This window comes from Mus musculus, chromosome 14, assembly GCF_000001635.26.
Source record: "Mus musculus strain C57BL/6J chromosome 14, GRCm38.p6 C57BL/6J".
In the NCBI taxonomy this organism is placed as follows: Eukaryota; Metazoa; Chordata; class Mammalia; order Rodentia; family Muridae; genus Mus; species Mus musculus.
The window spans coordinates 66,825,826-66,846,089 of NC_000080.6; the positions used below are offsets into that span (position 1 = coordinate 66,825,826).

Here is a 20,264-nt window from a genome sequence, read left to right on the forward strand (position 1 = left end):
CATCACATCTACCGAATACACAACCGGGAAAACCGCCTTGCTATGGAGGTATATCTTATGTACAACAACGTGGGATCATCATAACAGAAGAAACTGATTCAAACGGGATCCCAAAAGGTCACTGCCAAGTCCTAAGAAAATATTGTGGTGTAAATTCTTAAAGGTAAGAAGGGAGATAGTCCCTTTCTCTGCCTACCATACTACCCCACTCCCAACATCCCTAAGCAGAGGGTCAAAACATAAATGGCTTCATCTTGTTAATGTAACTTTAAAAGCCAGGCGGTCACTTTTCAGAGGAGATAGCTGCACTCCTACAGTTAGTTGCCTTGACTAGTCCAGTTTCCACTGGAGCACGGCAGGGCTGGGGTCTGTCGCTGCTCTCTGTGCTCTTCCCAGTGAGGGAGACCCCGGCCTTCATTCACACTCAGCTTCTGGGCATCAACTATGTGAGGAGAGTCTATGAATCTTACAGGAAAGCAACCAGCTCTCAGAAAACACTCACCAAACACTCAAATGTTTCCCATTCCAGGGATAGCTGAAGAGAGCCTCCCTCCTGCTCCCTGCCCTCCCTCCCCTCCCTGAAGTTTCCTGTGGGGCTGTCAGCTCAGAAGTCTCTGAAGTGTGAATGAAAAGGACTCCAAGATGCTCAACACTTCACAGGGATGTCAGACACAGCCCTGCAGACTTCCCAGCCCAGACCCTTCACAAAAGGACAGACACACTATAAATAAAGTCTGGGAGCTACAGGCCTGTCCTCAGTAAAGCGGGGTGTGCAGTGCCTCTAATTAAGAAGCCAAGTGGGACTGGCTGCTACTAAGACTCCTGAGGAAGACTCGCTGTCCCAGGGGTCTGTCTGGATTTGCATACACACTGTGAATGGAATTCAGGCTCCATCTGGCTCCACAGAGTGGCCTGAAATTGGACAGGGGCCAAACTAAAAACGCTAGCTCTCTGGAAGAAGAGAGTATTTAAGCCTCGCTCTCCATTCTCCAGCTAGAACAGTCCAGCCTCTGATACACAACAAACACTGTGCACTGAGCCCTGACCAAAATCTCTTTAAATCTTGTAGGAAGGGTGTAATCGCTTAAAAATAAAACCTCTGCTTATTATAGAGACCTTGAACATCTGGGAGGTTGTCTATGTGATTTTATAGATGGAGCAGAACAAGCACCACAGGGAAATGACCTATCCAAGGACCCATAGCAGAGTCCAGACAATCTCTGGGCAAGTCCCTCCCGCCTTGGCAACCTACACGCCTCGGTCATATATCCTGCGAGGCCCAGCTGGAAAGGCCTTCCGTCTGTGATGGCTTTGCTGTACAGATCTTCTTTGGCCTCAGGCTCTTACCAGCTGCCTTTTGCTAGTAGTAAGTCACATTCTGGCTCACAGATATACTTCCTGTCTGCGGCTTTGTCACCAGCTCATTGAAAGACTCAGGGAGCACCATCCCCTGCTTGCCACAGATGTCCAGGCACTGCGGTGGTCAGAACATGTGCTTCTCACCGGTACCACCTCAGACAGGTGATCCCTAGATCCGGCATTCCTACCGGTCTCCCTTTTCCCAGCTTCTTGAGGGGGGAATCCTACGGAGCTGCGAGCTGTGCACATGGTAGACTGCGAAGAGCAGCATACAGCGGCAGGAAGCTGGCCGCCCTGCACAGTTCAAACCAAGCTGGCCATCATGGTGCTACAGACGGACGAGATCCTGACACTACACAAAGTTAAAACATTAGTGTTGCCTCCTATGTGCTGGGGGGTCTCTTCCTAAAGTGGGCTGTATGGCCAAGTCCATTCAGAGTGGTTCCATGTTTGATTCTCTGTGTCGCCCCCTCAAGAGTTTAAAACACAAAAGACTCAGCTTGACAGAAGAAACAGCCACCATCAGGAAGAACAGCAAGGGTGAAGGGCTCGAAATCTTATTCTTCCTTTCTTCCTTCCTGCCTGCCTGCCTGCCTCCCTCCCTCCCTCCCTCCCTCCCTCCTTCCCTCCCTCCCTCCCTCCTTCCCTCGATTCCTCCCACCCATAGGACTGACATGGGGCAAAATTACTCAAGAGCCTTATCAAACTCAGTGCCTGGCGTTAAGTTAGGCTCCTCCCACCATGCTCCTAAGCCCTGCTGAGCCTCAGGATGTCCAGAACTGGTCACTCAGTGCTCTAATTCTGTGAGACAATGGCCAAAGAGGAGGCCCTGTGCTGAGCCACGTACGCATGGGTGTAACTTTTCTGCGTAAAGGGTTAACCAGAACAGTGGGTCCCTGAGAGCTAGCTCCTGTGGGCATCCTTCCTGTTCCCACACTTTGTTCTGCCAAGCCCTGGGATCTAGTGGCCCCATCTCCTTCGCAGGCCACTTACCAAACATCCCCCTCTGTCCTGTTTTTGGAAGGGACACCTTAAATGTTGAACCTCCATCCGCCCAGGTCCCTGAGGGTCTCCCCTTGCCTGCAATCTTTGCAGTCTAGACTGTTCCTTGCTGAACTCCTCCATCCTCCTCTGCCCCTCAGAGCTGTAAGACTGCCTGCCGTTCTACAGACCTTTTCCTATACTGAAGGACCAGCCTCTGAAAAAGCACGGATATGATACCTGCAGCCTTCTGACCTACAGGCTCCACGGTCCAGTGTGATAACCTTGTGCTTCTCAGCCTGGGCTAATCCTGTTTACGGCTCCCAATGGTTCTATCCACCAGGCCCTACTGAGTGTGCTGCACTCAGCAATGACTCATCATGTGCGTTTTAGAGGTGTAAAGGAACTCTGTGGTTCCATCCTATGTTTAAGGGACTGGCGGTACTGCAAATGGGTATGTACATGCATGCACATGCACACGCATTTCTTTGAAAGACCAAAGCACATCCAAAAAGCCCCACTTTCAACAGGTACAGGGGTGGAGGAGAGGCCCTGCACAGAATCTACGAGACATCATGTCGCACATCCCAGTCCCAGATATTCACCTCCTCTGGCCGGCTCAACACGTGTCCCTCGGGGCCCGTGATGCCCAGATCCAGGATCCTCTGCTGTTCCTGTAATGTGCATAGAAAGCCGAGTGGTCAGAGAAGGTGGGTTTCAGGTGGCGGATGCCAAGAGACCTGGGCAAAAAAGCTCCCTAGCAAGAAGTTCAGTGGGCCCTGCTGGATACCGGGTGTCATGCCAGACCTCAGAAAGAGGCATCACTATACTAATTCCAATCCCACTTGAGCAAGACAGATCCTCTAGAGCCCCTCAATATGTTCAGCATCCCCAGGGAAGCTGACAGCCACTCTTGGCCCACAGCACAGTAATATGATGGTATCCAAGTGTGACTACGGTGTTCCTTGACTCCATCCAGAACAGCTACACTGCAGTGCCAAAAGAAGGGGCCTTTCTATAATGGAAATAAGCAATATGCCTTACCAAACACTAGCAGAAAGTCCCCGAAGAGCCTTTGTACCAGACCATACGGCCCTCTGGATTTTCACACTGGTGGTCCAGCTTCAAAAGCTGTCCTACACTCTTGAGCTTGCTTTCCAGGAGAGGAAGAAAATATGAAAGGATGGGTCCCTTACCTCAGCAATGATGTCACCATTCTCTGCGTGGACTTGAGCTATGGCACCGATATCCCGGATCACGCTCAGCACTTCATAGATCTGAGGAAGAAGGGAACGAACTCAGAGACCCAAACCTGCAAGTTTCTGGTCAAAGGAAATCATCCCCTGGGTTGAAATGGCACCCAGGCTGCTGTGACAGGCTTGGCTTGGCAATAGGCTCAAGGGGACTGCCTTCTGGCCACTCTGAGAGTCAGAGAGGCAGCCCAACCAAAAGGACAGGGGTGAAGTGTGAAATGCAGGAGATGACACCCAGCTCTGCACCAGGTGTGACCAAGACTCTCAGCACTACCACTAGGCCACACAGTATCCTGATTAGAGGTTACGGTTTGATATGAGAGTTTAGAAGGGCAAGACCCCATCAAAGGCTAACTTCATTAAACTCCAAACCTGCCACCCATATCCCATCAAGCTATGAGTGAGCTATATACACACGCGGAAGAAATGTTTCCCCAGATGGCAGCCATAACCAAACTAAACAGAACATCAGGAACCTACTCAGAAAAGTTGGCTTTCTTACCTGGGAATCCGTCAGCTGGAATCGATCTTTGAAAGCCATGTACACGAGGAAGGAGTTTACCCCTGGTGACAGACAAAGAAGAGAAGCAGACACGTGACTTTCAATACATAAACTCAGAGCAAACAATCTGTTCACACGTGTGTGTGGACCTGTGCACATCTGTGCAGGGGAGCGGGTGTTGAGGGGACAAAAGAAGAGAGAAGGAGATGGAGAGCCTGAGTACAACAGCACAGCCACATGCCTGTCATCCCAGCTACTGAAGCGGGAGGATCACATGTTCAAGGCCTGTCTGAGCTACAGGGTGAGTTCAAGGTCGTGTAAAGTTTAGAGAGAGAGACCCTGTCTCAGAAAACACAAACTAGAAAGTGCTCAATATAGCGCTCAGCGTAGAGTGCTCGCCTGGCACCATGAAGTCCTGGATTTAATCTCCAGTACCACAGAATGAAAGAGGAAAAGCATGACAGAGACAGAAAGACAGGCTACAGACAGACAGGCAGACAGGCAGGCAGAATGACAAAGCAAATGGGAAGCTAGGACCAGGGTTTCTGGAAATTGTTTTTGCAGTTCTGACTTTCCTGTTTGAGAACTTCACAGGTCTATCAAAATTAAAAGCTTGCAGTCTGTAGCTACATAACACTACTGACTCCTGTCTGTAGTAACATAACTCACAACGATTGGAAGTGGAAGCCCCACCCCCACCAGCCAGTGAGCATCAGTGTCACCGTCTCAGCATCACTGTGTCAGCATCACCAAACAGTCTCTGTGTAAGCTGGAACACCATTCGGTCTGACAAAGGACATTTGGCTGTATGGGACAATGGGAGCAAACACAGAAGCCATCCTGCTGAGTGAAAACAGCAGTATCAAAAGATGGGTGCTGAAAAACCCCATGGACGGGAGGGACACGGGACAGGCCAGTGTCACAGAGAGCTGTCAGTGTCACAGAGAGAGGGTAGGATGGGGATACCTGGGCTGGAGGAAGGGGAAGGAGCAATTATGGAGATGGATCTTCATTTTGGCAAGATGAAGTATCCTAAATGTAGAGAGTGGTAGTGCGTGCGCGCGGGTGTGTGTGTGTGTGTGTGTGTGTGTGTGTGTATGTGTGTGTATTTGTATGGGTGTGTGTGTGAGTGTGTATGTATGTGTGTGTGTGTGTTTGTATGGGTGTGTGTGTATATGATTGTATGGATGTGTGTATGTGTATGGTTACATGGGTGTGTGTGTGTATGGGTGTATGGTTGTATGAGTGTGTGTGTATGTGTATGGTTTTGTATGTGTGTGTGTGTATGGTTGTATGGGTATGTGTAGTCTGTGTGTGTGTGTGTGTGTTTGTATGGGTGTATGTGTGTGTGTTTGTATGGGTGTGTGTGTGTGTGTGTGTGTGTGTGTGTGTGTGTAGTTGTATGGGTGTGTGGGGTGGGTATATGGTTGTATGTGTGTGTATAGATATATATCACTGTGTGTGTATGTGTGTATGAGAGTGTGAGTGTGTGTGTATGGTTATGTGTATGTATATGGTTGTATGAGTGTGTGGGGTGTGTGTATGTGTGTATGGTTGTATGGGGGTGTGGGGGTGGGTGGGTATATGGTTGTATGAGTGTGTGTGTGTGTGTGTGTGTGTGTGTGTGTGTGAGAATGTGCCTGTGCCACAGCATGCACATGGAGATCAGATGACAACTTGAGACTTTGAGAATCCAATTCAGGTTGACAAGCTTGGCAGTATTACCTGCTGATCCATCTCAGAGCCCCATACTGATGGATTAAAAACGAAGTGAAGACTGAGTGAGTCCACACTTACAAGCTGCATACTTACAAGTGACTCAAACTGTGTTGCTCGGGCTAGAAAGGCAGCTCAGAGCTTAAGAGCACTGGCTGCACTTCCAGAGGATCCAGGTTTGATTCCCAGCACCTACTAGTGGCTCACAACTGTCTGTCACTCCAGTTCCAGGGGGATCTAATCGGCTCTTCTGGCTTCTGCAGGCACCAGGCACCCACATGGTGCACATGCACATATAGTCTAATGCTACATGTATAGTATTTATCACATTTTTTTCTTCAAAAACTTTTTTTTCTCAAAACAACTCTTTATTCTGACTTTGACAAGAAAATTAATTATAAACTTCTGGCTATGTAAATTGTCTTTTCTTTGGCAAGCCATGCTGGTTTTTAAGAAACATTTTTTTTTAAATAAGAAAAAAAAAAAACCATTAGTTTGGCAAGCAGCTGTCCATCCTCGAATCCTGGAGTTCTTACCTCCTGAGGCACCAGACCAAATATCCCTCTCCAAGATTCATCACAATTCTAAACAATCGTCTTGACAACCTCAGAGCCTCGGAGCTTAACTCAAGCCACCTGGGGATGCTGGATGCTGCCTGAGATAAAGGCCTCTGGGCATCCCAGTTCTTCACTTCATGCCAGGCAACAGTTGCCATGGTAACCCGCCTGGCCTGATTTGGGATAGACTGGCCCCAAGGATTGAAAGTGAAAATCCACCAGCATCTGGGATTCTCAAGGCATGGGAATGGTTCTAGCTGGAGGCCAACAATGTCAGACATGTGTCTGGAGGCTGTGGACCCTGGTCTGGTTCCTAAATGATTTTAGGGTTACCTCTTGGGGGTGGGGGGAATTTACAGTAACACTGAATGGTCACTAAGGAAAAGCTGTTGCCTCCTCTCTGAAAAAATGAGATCTATTTCTGGACGGAGATGAAGGGTTGTTGCCTCCCTGGACCATGAGTCACCTGGCCCAGGGACCACCCCTCAGGAAGGCAGGTTCACCTTGGGCCAAGCTAAAAAGCTGGGAGGAATAATTAGCCTTTAAATGAGGTAGTGTGCTTTCTGTTGTAAATCTCCACTCCCTAGTGTAGCAGGCTCCAGGCTCATAGCCCTGAGGCTTCAGACATCTGCCCAATATTCTTAATTACTCAGAGAAGCTGGTCGTCGTCGTTGTTGTCTTCTTCTTCTTCTTCTTCTTCTTCTTCTTCTTCTTCTTCTTCTTCTTCTTCTTCTTCTTCTTCCTCCTCCTCCTCCTCCTCCTCCTCCTCCTCCCCCTCCTCCTTCTTCTCCCTCCTCCTCCTTCTTCTTCCTCTTCTTCTCCCTCTTCCTCCTCCTTCTCCTCCTCTTCCCTCTTCCTCTTCTTCCTCCTCCTCCTCCTGCTCCTTCTCCTGCTCCTCCTGCTGCTCCTCCTCCTCCTCCTCTTTCTTCCCCTTTCAAACTGAGCTTTCTCTAACACTCTGGCCTTTGCTGCTTCTCCAGCTCCCATCCCTGCCTCGTGGCTGCTTGTCTGTCATGTGGCTGGCCTCATGCCAGCTTAACTCAAACAACATGGTCTCTTCTCTTTCTCTGGTCTTTCTCCCTCCCTCCTCCAGGCAACATACCTGCCATTGGGGTTTTTTCTTTTAAACTCTATTAAAATGGTCCTTGAGCTTCAAAACAAAACAAACACAGAATTTTCGGGGTCAAGGGTGTTAGGAAGGTGACCTCCAGGTTAGCAGGGCATCTTAGTCCAATATTCGCAAGAGAGATTTTCAAAATATTAGAATTCAAAGTTGACATGAATTGCCCAAGGTCACAGTTAGTCTATGACAAGCTGGCTTCCCACTCTAGAGTTCTGTAGCACCTCCGTGAAGGCTGCCCCTGGCTGTTCCCAGCCTAGAGATTTGCCGTCTGACTCACAGCATACACTTTTTCAGACTCTGAACCTCTAAGAACAAAAAGTTAGTAAAACTTCCCCACAAGTCAAGACCCTGTGATCAAAGAGTGACTCCTAGGACCTAATCCATAGCTAAACTGAAGGGGGCCCAGGAAAACCATGTCCTTCAGCTCCACTCCCTAAGCCCAACCCCCAAAGACTCCTGTGGATAGGAGTCCTTGGGCACCCCAAGGTAAATGAGGACCCCTCTGGCCTTCCTGTGAACCCTTCCCCCACAATTCCTGGGATTCTTTGAAGCAGAAAAGGCTCCTCATGTTGTCTCAGGTTTGAAGACTCATCACCTACTGAGCTAGCCTCCTTCTTCCAGATCTGTGTGACGTGTTTGCCTCAAAACTCCAAAGACAACCCCTACTACTTCACTGGGCTTTGGAGGGCCAATCAATCCTTGGTACCAGTCCCTCAAGCCAGTGATCTCTAGGAAGCTGTTAACCAAGAAGGAACCCCAGGGGAAAGCCACGCTGTCTTGTTTATGCTCCCCGTGCTGGGGTAGGGCCCCCACAATCAGCATAAGCTGTAGTCCCAACTGCCCACCCACACGCTTGCTCGAGGAAGGCTTTGGGTTAGAACAAAGCGAGACCTACCGTGGTCCTTCACCAGAGCTTCCATCTCCTCCTGGATGCCCTTGTGCCACTCAGTGATGTCCACGTGCAGCGAATAGTCACAGCAGGACTTGCTGTCAGCCCACTCCCTCCACTGATCAAAGGCAGCCAATAGGCTCGTCCCGGGCTCAGGAACAACATGGTCAACTAGGAAGAAACAGACATATGCCATCCATCATCGTAAGCAACTCAAGAGCAGGTGCTTACCCACTTGAACCCTGAACTGAGCCCCCTGGGTTCCCACTGGAGACAGGGATCTCTCCAACAATGTCTAGGAATGCACTTAAGCCAACTGAGCACCCAACAGGGAGAAACTTGGCACTGGACTAGCCGGCAAGTGAAACCACGCATGAACGACTCAGATCCGATTTATCTGAGTGAGACCCGGGGCACATTCCAAGGACAATGAGTCCTTATGGACAACAGCAGTGTCAGAGGGCCAGCAAGAGGAGCCAAACCCTTCTTTGTGCTGCTGGCTGCTATGAGACGCCCCAGTAGATAGCCGGGCCTCAGTGAGGCTGGAGTGGAGCCATGCATGATAGGCCTTTCTAAAACACCCAGCAGAACCACTCACTCCTGGCCACTCAGGTTTCTCCCGTGTAATTCCACTCCATAATTGAAGGACAATCTTTCATCTTAAGGGTTCAAAGCATTTTGAAGCTGAGCTTGCTGTAATATTATTACTAAGGTAGGCTGATACTTTGGACCAACGACCATGAACTCAGGCTGCACAGTTTGTTCCCGGGGCTCCAGTGGTCACGCGCAGGTGCCCTTGGGTACATTATTCTGCCACCCTAAGTCTCAGTGCTGCGTTTAAAGGGGATTATATTTCCTACTGACTCTGTTATGAAGATCACACATAGTCAGGAAGTCTATCAACCTGACATTGCTCCTCAATCTAAATCATCCAGGGCCTTCCTCCCACGTTGTAGACGATGATTAAAGTCCCCAACAAGCTCTGTGAGATCCTGGCTGACCTCCACAGCATGACCCAATCTCTGCCACGTACTCTATCTGCAGGCTATCTTTCAGTTGTTACATCAGGATAGTTCCTCTACCCCAGGGCCTTTGCACATGTTATTATCTCTCATAGGTTCCCTGGAGGGTTCTTGCCCAGCTTCCTTGAGGACATGAGGTTTTGTGGAACTATTGTTACCTATCTTCTGCATACATGTACACACACACACACACACACACACACACACACACACACACGAAAGCACTAAAATTAGTTGTCCGAGGTTCAATAAAACTCATGCAACAATAAGGAAAAAGAGCTCAGGTCTCTGGGCACCTAAAGCCAGAAGCTATTCCTCCATATGAAATATTAGATTTCCTACACTAAGGATCAAAACTTGCAGATGCAACTAAGTTGTGATTGGCTTGACTTGGCTTCATACAAATCAGAGATACAGTCATGAGGCACAGCAGCTACCCTTGCCTAATCATTATAAATTATGTACATGTATTGAATGTCACACTGTACCCTGTAAGCCCAATTAAAATAAATGTATTTTATAACATGCTTCTAAGTTCTTTTGAGAGAATTCTTTTTTGCACCGCTCACTCACTGGGGTCTTCCTAGGCACAGGCATAAAGACCTGTCTATGCAATGAAAGGGATCCATAGCTACCTAGTATCTAGAACCTGGTGTCAGCTGATAACGGCTTTAGCAAAAGGCTTCCCTAGAAACTCTGTCAAGACAATTCCAATTTTCCTCCCTAAACTGTGTTCCCTATTCCACCCCACTCCCCGACAACAACAAAAACATCGCTTTGTTAGCAGCAAGCACTTAAGACTGTCTGTGGCTACAGCCGGCCTCACCCACAGAGACCTTGTAAGACCCTTGAGCTGCAGCTGCAGCCCTCATGCACATCTGCCAGGAAGGGCAACTCAAACATCTCCCCTGAGCGCAGCTGGATGGGACCCCCTGCAGATGTCTCCAGTGTCCTCCATTTTCTCTGCCCCCAGCATGGTCTTACTCCTCTGACTCACCCTGTTCCTGCCACCCCTCGCTCCTCGCTCAGGCAGTGCCCCTCACTCAAATCCACGCCTTTGGCTCTTCACCTGGCACCACCTCCCCACCAAGCTCATGAACGCTCACCATCTTGGGTCTCACTATCATCTGCAAAGGCTTCTGAGCACAACACACACACACACACACACACACACTACAGTCGTGAGCTCCTCAGAGCAGGTACAGTGTTCAGATACTGAAGCAGCTCAAGGCATGCGTGCCTTGGCACCCAAACCTCATTTCATTTTGCTGAAAATGTAAATGGGTTCAGGTACACCCTCAGTATCTGTGAGCAACATTCTTTGATAACCCTAGGATACCAAAATCCGTAAATACACAAATCCCTTGCATAAATTTTGGCATAGAGTGTGCATCCCACTAGATCCGTGTACTTTTGTAAGGAGGCTGAGAACTGACCCCAGGATCCCAGCATGCTACACCTGGGCTCCACTCCAGACCCTCTCCCTGTGCCTTGAACCCTCTCTATCTTGTTTGCTTGCAGTACCTGGTGCAGTGACACATAGCGCTCCACCCGAGTTGACCCGTTATTAGTACTAACATTAAGGCAAATTTCAATTTTTGCATTTTGAAACTTTCCAGAAATGTTTTCCAAACTTTTTTTTTTTAACTTGTGGTTTGGCTGAACCCAGAATTAACTAAATCCACAGATGCAGAATCTTTGGATCTGATGAGTCAACTACGCTCTCCTGGTAACAGGGTCAGCTTTCCCATGCAACCCAAAAGGCTGCTATGAAGCCTAGAGACCCTCATGCCCCAGCCTGCTGGACAAAGAATGTTTCTCCCACCAGACCGCATGGAGCACAAAGGAAAACTGCCTTCTTCAAAGCTGGCTTTTCTAAAATAGAAATAATTTTAAGTTACTAGCACATCTACTCAATTACCACCACCAGTCTCCCCCAAATCAGCCAACTCAATCTGATGCATTTTCTTTATATCTTTTTTCTATTGTATTTTATTCTATTTCCTTATTTAGAGTCTCTTTCCCAAAAGCTTAAAGGTGGCTTTAAAAAGATACCCAAGCCAGTCCTGGCTGACACATATGCATTCTCAGCATGCAGGTATTGATGATAGGAGGAGCTTGGCAAGTTTGAGGCCAGCCTAGGCTACAGAGTGTGTAAGTCAACCAGAGACACACAGTGACACCCTGCCTAAAAAAATACCAAGTGAACATCAATGAAACCTTCCAATATAAGAAGACCCCATCACACAGAAACAAGAGGAATGGATGACTAGGGGGAAGGGAAAAAAATGGTAGCCCATAGAATGAAATCAAGAACAAGGCTGTATGTTACATGTTCATATATGTGGAGACATATATAAATGCATCATATGTACACATGTGCAGGCCTGCATAGATGCTTTGTTAGTATTGTATGTATGCATACATGCATGTTTGCTTGTATGTGTGCATGCCTCTGTAGATAACATTTTGAAAGCCTTGTGCATCAGCTAGACTTCACGACAGGGCCACACCCAGGAAGTCTGACATCAAGGAGCTCTCCTTCCTTAGGGACCAACAAGCCGCATCGTCTCTCAAGAGGACACTGAACGCAGCAATGCTCAGTCTGGGAATAATAATGTTCACCCCAGGGAGGATGAGGATTATTGTAAATATCTTAATATTGGATTGGATAAAATAATTTATACCTATACACTGAATGTCTTGATTTGCCCAGCTCAGAGAATAGACTAAGCTCTTCCCCAGACTGGTTCCCTTTTGCCCCATTTATCCTGTCAGTAGGAAACAGAGCTGCTTTGAGGTACTCTTCTTCTTGAAGACTTATTTTCAGTTTGTGTGTATGGTGTTTTACCTTCCATGGAAGTCTGTGCACCACCAGTGTACCTAGTGCCACAGAGGCCAGAAGAGAGCACCCCAGAACTGGAATGACAGGCGGCTGTGAGTCCACCTGTGGGGGGCTGAGAGCCAAACCTAGGTTCTCTAGAAGAGAAGCAAGTGCTTGCTAACCACTGAGCCATCTCTCCAACCCCAGGACACCCTTTAAGATCCTATGTTTTAAGATTTGGTGATTAAAGTTCCTGAGCATTAAACACATGCAAATTCCTCATATTCCTCTCCACCCACCCCACCCCCACCCCCACTTCCCCAGTGCTGGACATCAGATCGAGTGTGTCGTGCATGGTTGGCAAGACCTCTATGAACGACTGAACTACATGGTCGGGCCTCTCATTTTTATGAGAAAAAAACGTTTCTTTCAACTACATGCTTCTTTCCACGAGATCTGTCTGATTTCTTTCTCTACCTAAGGAAGCTGAGAGTCCTGAGTAGGGTGCTCTGTGCAGGGTGCGTGCCCCTCAGGGCAGCTCAAGCAAGGATCGGGCTGTGGCTCAGACTCCACTCCACAAGGCAGTAGGGACAGTGGCCAGGGACACCTTCAGACCAGTAACAGGACCCACAAAGGGACTCAGACAATGTGACGCCATGCTTCTCCATCCTCGAGGAACACGAGAAGCGCCTTGGGTGTACACACCCATCTGTGGCCTCACCCCTTCCTTGCCCCCATTCTGGAATCATGGGTCCAGGCGGTGACCTGGGGAAGGGAGTTTCTGATAAGCAGCCATTCTAAATCTGGCTGAGTGTAGACTGTTTTTCCATTTGCCTCTCCTTCCACTCCCACCCACTCAGGCCTGTGAGGGGCCTGTTCATCACACAATGGTAATGACACCTTCAAAATACAACCAGGCTCCCTGGCTACGAGGCTAGGCCCTCTATAGGCACATCCGAAGTTGGTATCTGATTAGGGAGCCCAGCACTTCTGAGAGACAAACATGTGTCCTCTAAGCTAGTGACACTTGCAAATGTGTCCCTGAAAGGCCTTCGGGAGCTTTCCCACCATTCTCCTTCCATGGAAGGTCTCCAGGGAAGAGCTGTTCCTCAGGAACAGGGCAGAAGGTCAGGATCATTTCCGGAGGGACCAAGGGTCCTTACCGAGGATGCAATCTGGAAAACATCACTCACAGATCATCTGTACGATGACCTTCCTGGGCTATCGGGCCCTGTGAGAAAGGCATAGCCACCCACCAGCAGCCAGCAACAGCAAGAAGGTGAACATTAGGGTCAAAGCACCCCAAGACATGGGCCTGCTTCCTCCGGTGGCCTTCCTTGCTGTTGTTTTGGGGGGGCATTCCTGGATTCATCTACTAAACAGGCACAAGGCTCCCCTCCACGCAGAGCTGAGGGTACATATGGAGCATGGGGAAAGTATCTGTGAAATGCCTTGCATACACTGCCCTTTCTGCCCTCCTTAGAGCATTGCCACAGAGTCCACAGATGCCCAGAGCCTGCCCTGGAACCATCGGCTGAATCTGGACACGCTTTCAATGAAAATCCCGGGCTTCCCAGAGAATGACTGACTACAAGTTGTCAGTTCTTAATTCTGAAAGGCCTAAACCCAAACTGCTCCAGAATCTGAAATATCTTGACACGTATGGAAAGTTCCACGCTGACCTCATATCGCAGGCATGTTAACGAATTGCACAGAATTGCTTTCAGGGGCCAGGGAAGGAGCTTGGTTGGTAGAAGGCTTTCTTAACAGGCCTATGCCCCAGTACTAAAGAAACCTGGTCCGTAAACCCAGCATTTAGGAGGTAAAGGAAGCTGATGGATCAAAGCAAGTTGGAAGCCAGCCTGGGATACAGGATACATGAGACTGTGACACACACACCAAAAAAAATGCCCATGGACAGTATATAAGGTCAATAAGAAACATTACATAGGAATTTCATGTTTAGACCGTGTCCTGGACCCCATATTCAAGATAACTCATTATATATGTTCAAATACCTCACTCTGAAATTTGAAACTCTTCTGGTCCCAAGCACTTCAGATAAAGGGTGCTGGACCTGTAGTCTTGCCTGTATTATTTCTATAAAAACCTTCAAAGGATCCTACTTCTTTTGGGGAGCTTAACTGAGATATAACACAAAACTCAACCAGTTAAGGGCACAACTCAATATTTTTAGAATATCCATGTTTCTATACAAGCATCGTCACATCTGATTTTAAAACACCTCCCCACAAAAAAAAAAAAAAAAAAAAAAGGCAAAAGGAACGCTAGCAGTCCCTCCCCACCCCTTCCTGCTCATCAGCCCAAAGCAACCACTAATCTGATCGCTGTCAGTTCACATAAAGCAGAAGTGTACACGGAGTGGTCTTCTGGGTCTCCTCTGCTGCTTTCCAAGGGCAGCCACTGCAGCGTGAGCTAGCACTTTATCCCTCTTCAGGACCTGCAGTGGCTCTGCTACCCCATACTTATGCTCTTAGGTCGTGAGCAAAATCTTAAAGATACAAAGAAATACACAGCAACTTGAAAAACCTGGATACAAAATCCCTTTGGAATTTGCAGTATCTCAAAGACTCAACAATTTTAAACTTTTCTTTAAAAAAAAAATCGTTGTAGGCTCAAGTGCAGTTTTCATTTGTTTGTTATGTGGTGGTGTGTGTTCACATGTGTGTACTGGCAAGTGTGCATCCTTGTGTATTTGCACGTTGAGGTCAGAGGTTACCATCAGCCGTCTTGCTCAATCACTCTACACTGAGGCAGGCTCTTCCACCTGAACCCAGAACTCACCAGTTTGTCTAGTAGAGCCAGCCAGCTAGCTGTGGGGATTCGATTTCCACCTCCCAGGTGCTGGGATTAAGGGTGGGCCGACATGCTTATCGAACATTCTCATGGATGCTGGGAACCCACACTCTGACATGACAAGTCATTTACCCACTGGGCCCTCTCCCCACAAGCCTTCACATGCAGTTTTTAAAAATGGTACAGAAAGATGACTCACACCCTTCTCCCAACATCCAAGTCTTCACAATTCTCTGGCTTCCATTCCCACTTCTGATATGTACTCAGGAGGTGGTACTCAGGAGGCGGTCTGAACAACTAAACAGTGGGGTGCTACCTGGGTCTCCTTGCCTCCTCCCGTCTCCCCTAACCTTCATCTGCCTTCAGTCTCCCTCAGAGCCTGTCTTGGTCCTAGCACTTGCCAGACAATGGAGTCTGAGGGATGGCTCTCTTCAGTATTAGGCAAAATCCACCCCATCCCCCTATAAACACCTTAAATGGGAGACACCGGTGATAGTTTCCGTCACACAAAGGAAGCTCCCTGTCACAAGATACATGGAGCTGCCCATCTCTGAAGTCCACCTACCCATGCCTTCTTATGGGTTGTGCCTGGTAGGAGGAAGTGACCCATTCCTTCCAAGCTGCAGGAAAATGACTCTAGGAGACCAACCAGAGATGGAAGTTGGGAGCAAGGAAGAAAGACGGTCAGCATTGCCAACTCAGTGATGTCCATGGCTCGAGTCCTTAGAAGGGCATCTCCAGACTTTGCTCCTATCCCAGAAGAGCATACACATTCACAGCACCTGATTCAAGAAACGCCCACTGTCCTCACCAGCAGTCACCCACAGTGACAGGAGGGGACAATGAACCTGTTGCAGTGTGACACCTCAGCTTGTATTTATTTCAAGCAATCCTATCAATTCGTGGGCATCCTCCTGTCTACGCACATCACAAAGTGATGTCTTGGACCTTCCTTTGATTGATACTCAATGTAGGCATGCAGGGTGGGTATATGACCCTCCAGTCACAGCTGGGGACACGCAGGCCTCCATTGCCTATCTGCTATAGTAATTTGAATGAGAAATGCCCTATAGAAGCCCAGGTGTTTGTACACTTGGTCCTCAGTAGGTGTCACTGCTTGGGGGGGTTTGGAACTAGGAGGTATGGCCTAGCTGAGGGACGTGGATCACTTTGACAGTTCTTAGCCGCACCCCATTTCTATGCCCTCTCTGTTCCTTGCATGTGGGTGAGGATGTGATCTCTCTCCCTCTGCCTCCTGCCTCAGCAGCCTGCTGCCATACGTTCCCCCTGCCCCAACTATTATGGACTCTGTTTCTGAACTGTAAGCCAAAATAAAACTCTTCCTTCCATAAGTTGCTTTGGTCATGGGGGTTCATCATACAACTGAAGGGGAATCCATGCAAACTGGGAACGTGAAGCCGCTTGCCTTCCTCCAGCCTCCAGCGACAAACATCTTCTCTGCTGCAGAGTGGTTGCCTCTTCCCACGCTCTTGTCTGCCCAGAATGACCCTCTCCAGGACTAACAGCTTTGCTGGCTTTCTAGGCCTTGGGGGCTTGAGCTCATTCACTCACAGAGGTTTAACATGGTTTGGGTAGTGTCTGAAAGTTTTATCAAACCAGGAGCCATGTGGTAGTTTGAATGAGAATGCCCCCCCACACACACACACACAATAGGCTCATATATTTGAATGTTTGGTCTGCAGTTGGTGAAACTGTTTGGGAAGGATTGGTGTGGCATGTTGGAGGAAGTGTGTCACCACAGGGGCGGGCTTTAAGGTTGCAAAAGTCACCATCCCCAGTTAGTACTTGAGCTCCTCCCTTCCCCTCCCTCCCCTCTCTCACTGCCTCATGGTTGTGGATCAGCTGTAAGCTCTCAGGCACTGCTCCAGTGACTGTCTGCCTGCTCCCATGCCCCCCACCATGATGACAAATGACTGGCTTACTGACGCTGTAATCAAGCCTTCAATTGAATGCTTTCTTTTATAAGACACCTTGGTCATGGTGTCTCTTCGCAGCAACAGAACTGTTACTAAGGCAAGCCACATGGCTAGGGAGATGGATCAATGGGCAGAGTGGGCAACATGCTTATTGTACAAGTATGAGGACTGGAGTCCATATCCCAGCACCCACTAAAACATGAGCATGCAACATAACCCTAGTAAAGCAGCAGGCATGTCTCTGCGACTTGCTGACCAGCTTGTCCAGTTAAAACAGTGAGTTCTAGATTCAGTGAGAGACCACTTCATAAACACACACACACACACACACACACACACACACCAAAAACTTTGAGCCCTGACAATGGATCTGAAGAAGCCCAGGTTAACCACAGAAGGTCTTCAAAGACTAAGACATCATACACAAGACTGTTACCACATGACAAAGAAGCCAACTGACATATAAGCTAGCCGGGTAGACTCAACCTGGAGAGATTTTGCAACTAAGATCAGGATGTCAAAAGTTTGCTAGGACCACCTACCACTTTCCTGACAAAGAATCCAGGTTCTGGGCAAGTTTTAAAAGTTAGATAATCATGGCTGTCAAGATGCCTCAGTGGGTGGAAGTGCCTGCCCCCCCCCCCCCCACCAAGCCTAATGACCTGAAGCACATGGTAGAAAGAGAGAAAAAAAAGAGGCTCCTGAAGGTTATCCTCCGACCTCCACACTGTGGCACTCCCTCACCGTGCATGCATACACCTCCAAACACTAAATAAATATATGTGTGTGATTTTATATATATAAATAATTATACATATATATGTATATATATATGTATATATATATATTTCTTTTTAAAGATAAATAACCAGATGGAGCAGCTTTGGAGTTTAACTCAGGTCTGAACCCTAAATCTCTTTTTTTTTCTTTTTCACTATAATAGAAGAAAAGGTTACCCATAATCCTACCACCTTATTTATTAATAACTATTTGTCATAATCTGTCATGCAGATACATATATATAATGAGGGGGTCAAAACAGGCCATGCCCTTGTTACCTGTGTGGAGCTTCACTTTATCTTAAGAGCAGGTTGGGCTACTATCTTCTTGTTCCATCTTCCTTTGAAAGACGCCCTTGGGGATGTCCATCAGTTTCACCTTGTCCCTGAGAAACAGCTTGCAGCTGTTCCCACATCCCTCCAATGATGCATAATGTTCTTAGGAACACACTCATGTTCCTAACTGGTCCACTACTTCGAGGTCCTTCCTGGAGAGGATGCTGAAGTTGGCATGGCATAAACAGATAGACTGAAGCTCTCAGTCCAGATGATCAAAATGGCTTCACTCTGCCACCAGCAACTCATAGAAACTCCAGATAATTCTGGTGTTCAGTTAACATGTTTGCTACTTAAAGAGGCAAACACAACACCCCCTTCACCCTTCACCGCTGCCATTGTCCTAGAAAACTGGCCACTTTCCAAGACCCATCTAGGAGGACAGAGGGACCCATGGAGGGTCTTGTACAGACACACTCCCTATCCCATGAAGCCTGGATCAGTGGCCACTTTTGCCATCTTAATTCTAACTCTCGCTCAGCCCTCCTTCAGCTGTGGGCCTGCCTCCAGGGCAATTTCCCAGCTAACATTAGGCGTGCACAAAGGAGTCCACAGGGTAGGGCAGCTCAGGCACTTAGTCCCAGCACTGAGAGAAGCTGTGTCCCCTCTCTACTCTATGTCCATGTCACAGCAAGGACAATTCATAGAAAATACCATGCCTGCAGCAGGAGGACACAACCGTGGCCTGCGGGAGAAAGCAAGGAGAGCCAAGGGTGACCAAAATACTCTAGCCAAACCCGTTCACTTGCCATGCTGCAGGCTCCGGGCTGTGTAGGGTTTCTCTAAGAAAAGTTGAAGTCACTGGCTGAGGGAGGGGTGAGGTTCCTGTTTCCTGTCATTTGACAAGCACTCTGGATCAGACTCTGAACAAAAGCCACATTGACAGCAGTTCACATCCCCTCACCAGAGGGAGAAACACACTCTGACTCCAAAGGGTGTGTCAAGCCTGGAATTCCTCTAGCTTTGGAGAAGTGACTGCCCAGCCCTGCCAGCAACCTGCTCTCAGAGACACCGAAAGCCCTCAAACTCACCAGCTCTCACATCCTCAGACCACGGGGGCTCACTCATCTGAAAAGATGGAAGGAAATAGTTGCTCATTCAAATGTCTGGGGACCAGTGCTATAACTGTGCACTCTGAGCTTGCAGGAAACAGGGACATGACAAGTCACAGGTCTGGCCTTGAATCCTAGCACGACCCTTGATGAGGTCCAGAAAGCTGAGCAAGTTATTTAACTCCTCAGTGCCTCAACTTCCCCATCTGCAAAAGAGGCACAGCAAGAGCATCTATGTGGGAAACTCAAACCACATTGCCTGGGTTTGCAGCCCAGTACCACTTCTCTCACTGGTTGTAGAACCTCAAGGTCCTTGACCCGCTCTGGACCTCAGTCTTCTTATCTGTAAAATAGACATTATTCTAATCACTGCACGCAGGGCTGTTGTGAAATAGCAGGTAACACGGGAGAACAGGAAGCTGTTTCATGTGATTCCCAGCCAGTGCTGTGGTCTCTAAAGCGTAAAGCTCCTGTTGGGGAGACCAGCCACGCACCCCATCAGCAGGGGAAGGGATGGGAATGAGGGTGGCCTCAAGCAGGGAGTTTCAGAGGAAGAACAGGGTGTGAGGAGGAACTGGATAAAGGCTGTGCGGAGGGAAGGCCAAGGCCACAGCACCACAAGAAAGACTTGGAACTCTGAATCATGCCCTCAGAGGAACAGGCTTCTGCAGAAACAGACAAAAACCCAAGGAACTAGACGAGGCTGTCCTATTTATGGGGCAAGTGGCTAAGTCGGAGAGATCCTCTGAGGGCTGTCAGGAAAGGAGGCTTCTCACTTCCTGCGGAAATTCCCTGCACTGCCCGCCACCACACATACCTACTCACTCAGGGACGCCAGGATACAAAACAAAACAAAACAAAACAAAACAAAACAAAACAAAACAAAACAAAACAAAACAAAAAGCACCCCTATATGGAAAGTGTTAGGATCAGGTAAACTCACTTCCCAATGTTAAGAGGACTCAGATGTGGGGAAAGCTGCCAATCAGGGCAGATAACAAACTGGCCTCATTAGCAGGGCTCTCTGTCATCCCAATAAAAACCAAAGCAACTTGATCCCAGAGCTTCCTAGAGATCTCCCCATCAGCCCCTTGCACAGCAGGCTGACAGTGTTGGA

General features: G+C 48.3%; 1 protein-coding gene across 2 annotated transcripts in view; it reads right to left on the minus strand.

Moving 5' to 3' along the window:
- Positions 1-20,264, minus strand: part of Dpysl2 (dihydropyrimidinase-like 2) — a 108,178-nt gene that overhangs the window by 22,962 nt on the left and 64,952 nt on the right. For both annotated transcript variants that reach the window (NM_001378767.1, NM_009955.3), the window contains exons 4-7: positions 8,387-8,551; positions 4,096-4,157; positions 3,537-3,617; positions 2,946-3,014 (exon numbers count right to left, since the gene is read on the minus strand). In NM_001378767.1, the coding sequence (NP_001365696.1) occupies positions 2,946-3,014; positions 3,537-3,617; positions 4,096-4,157; positions 8,387-8,551 (377 nt within the window). The remainder of the gene's footprint in view (positions 1-2,945; positions 3,015-3,536; positions 3,618-4,095; positions 4,158-8,386; positions 8,552-20,264) is intronic.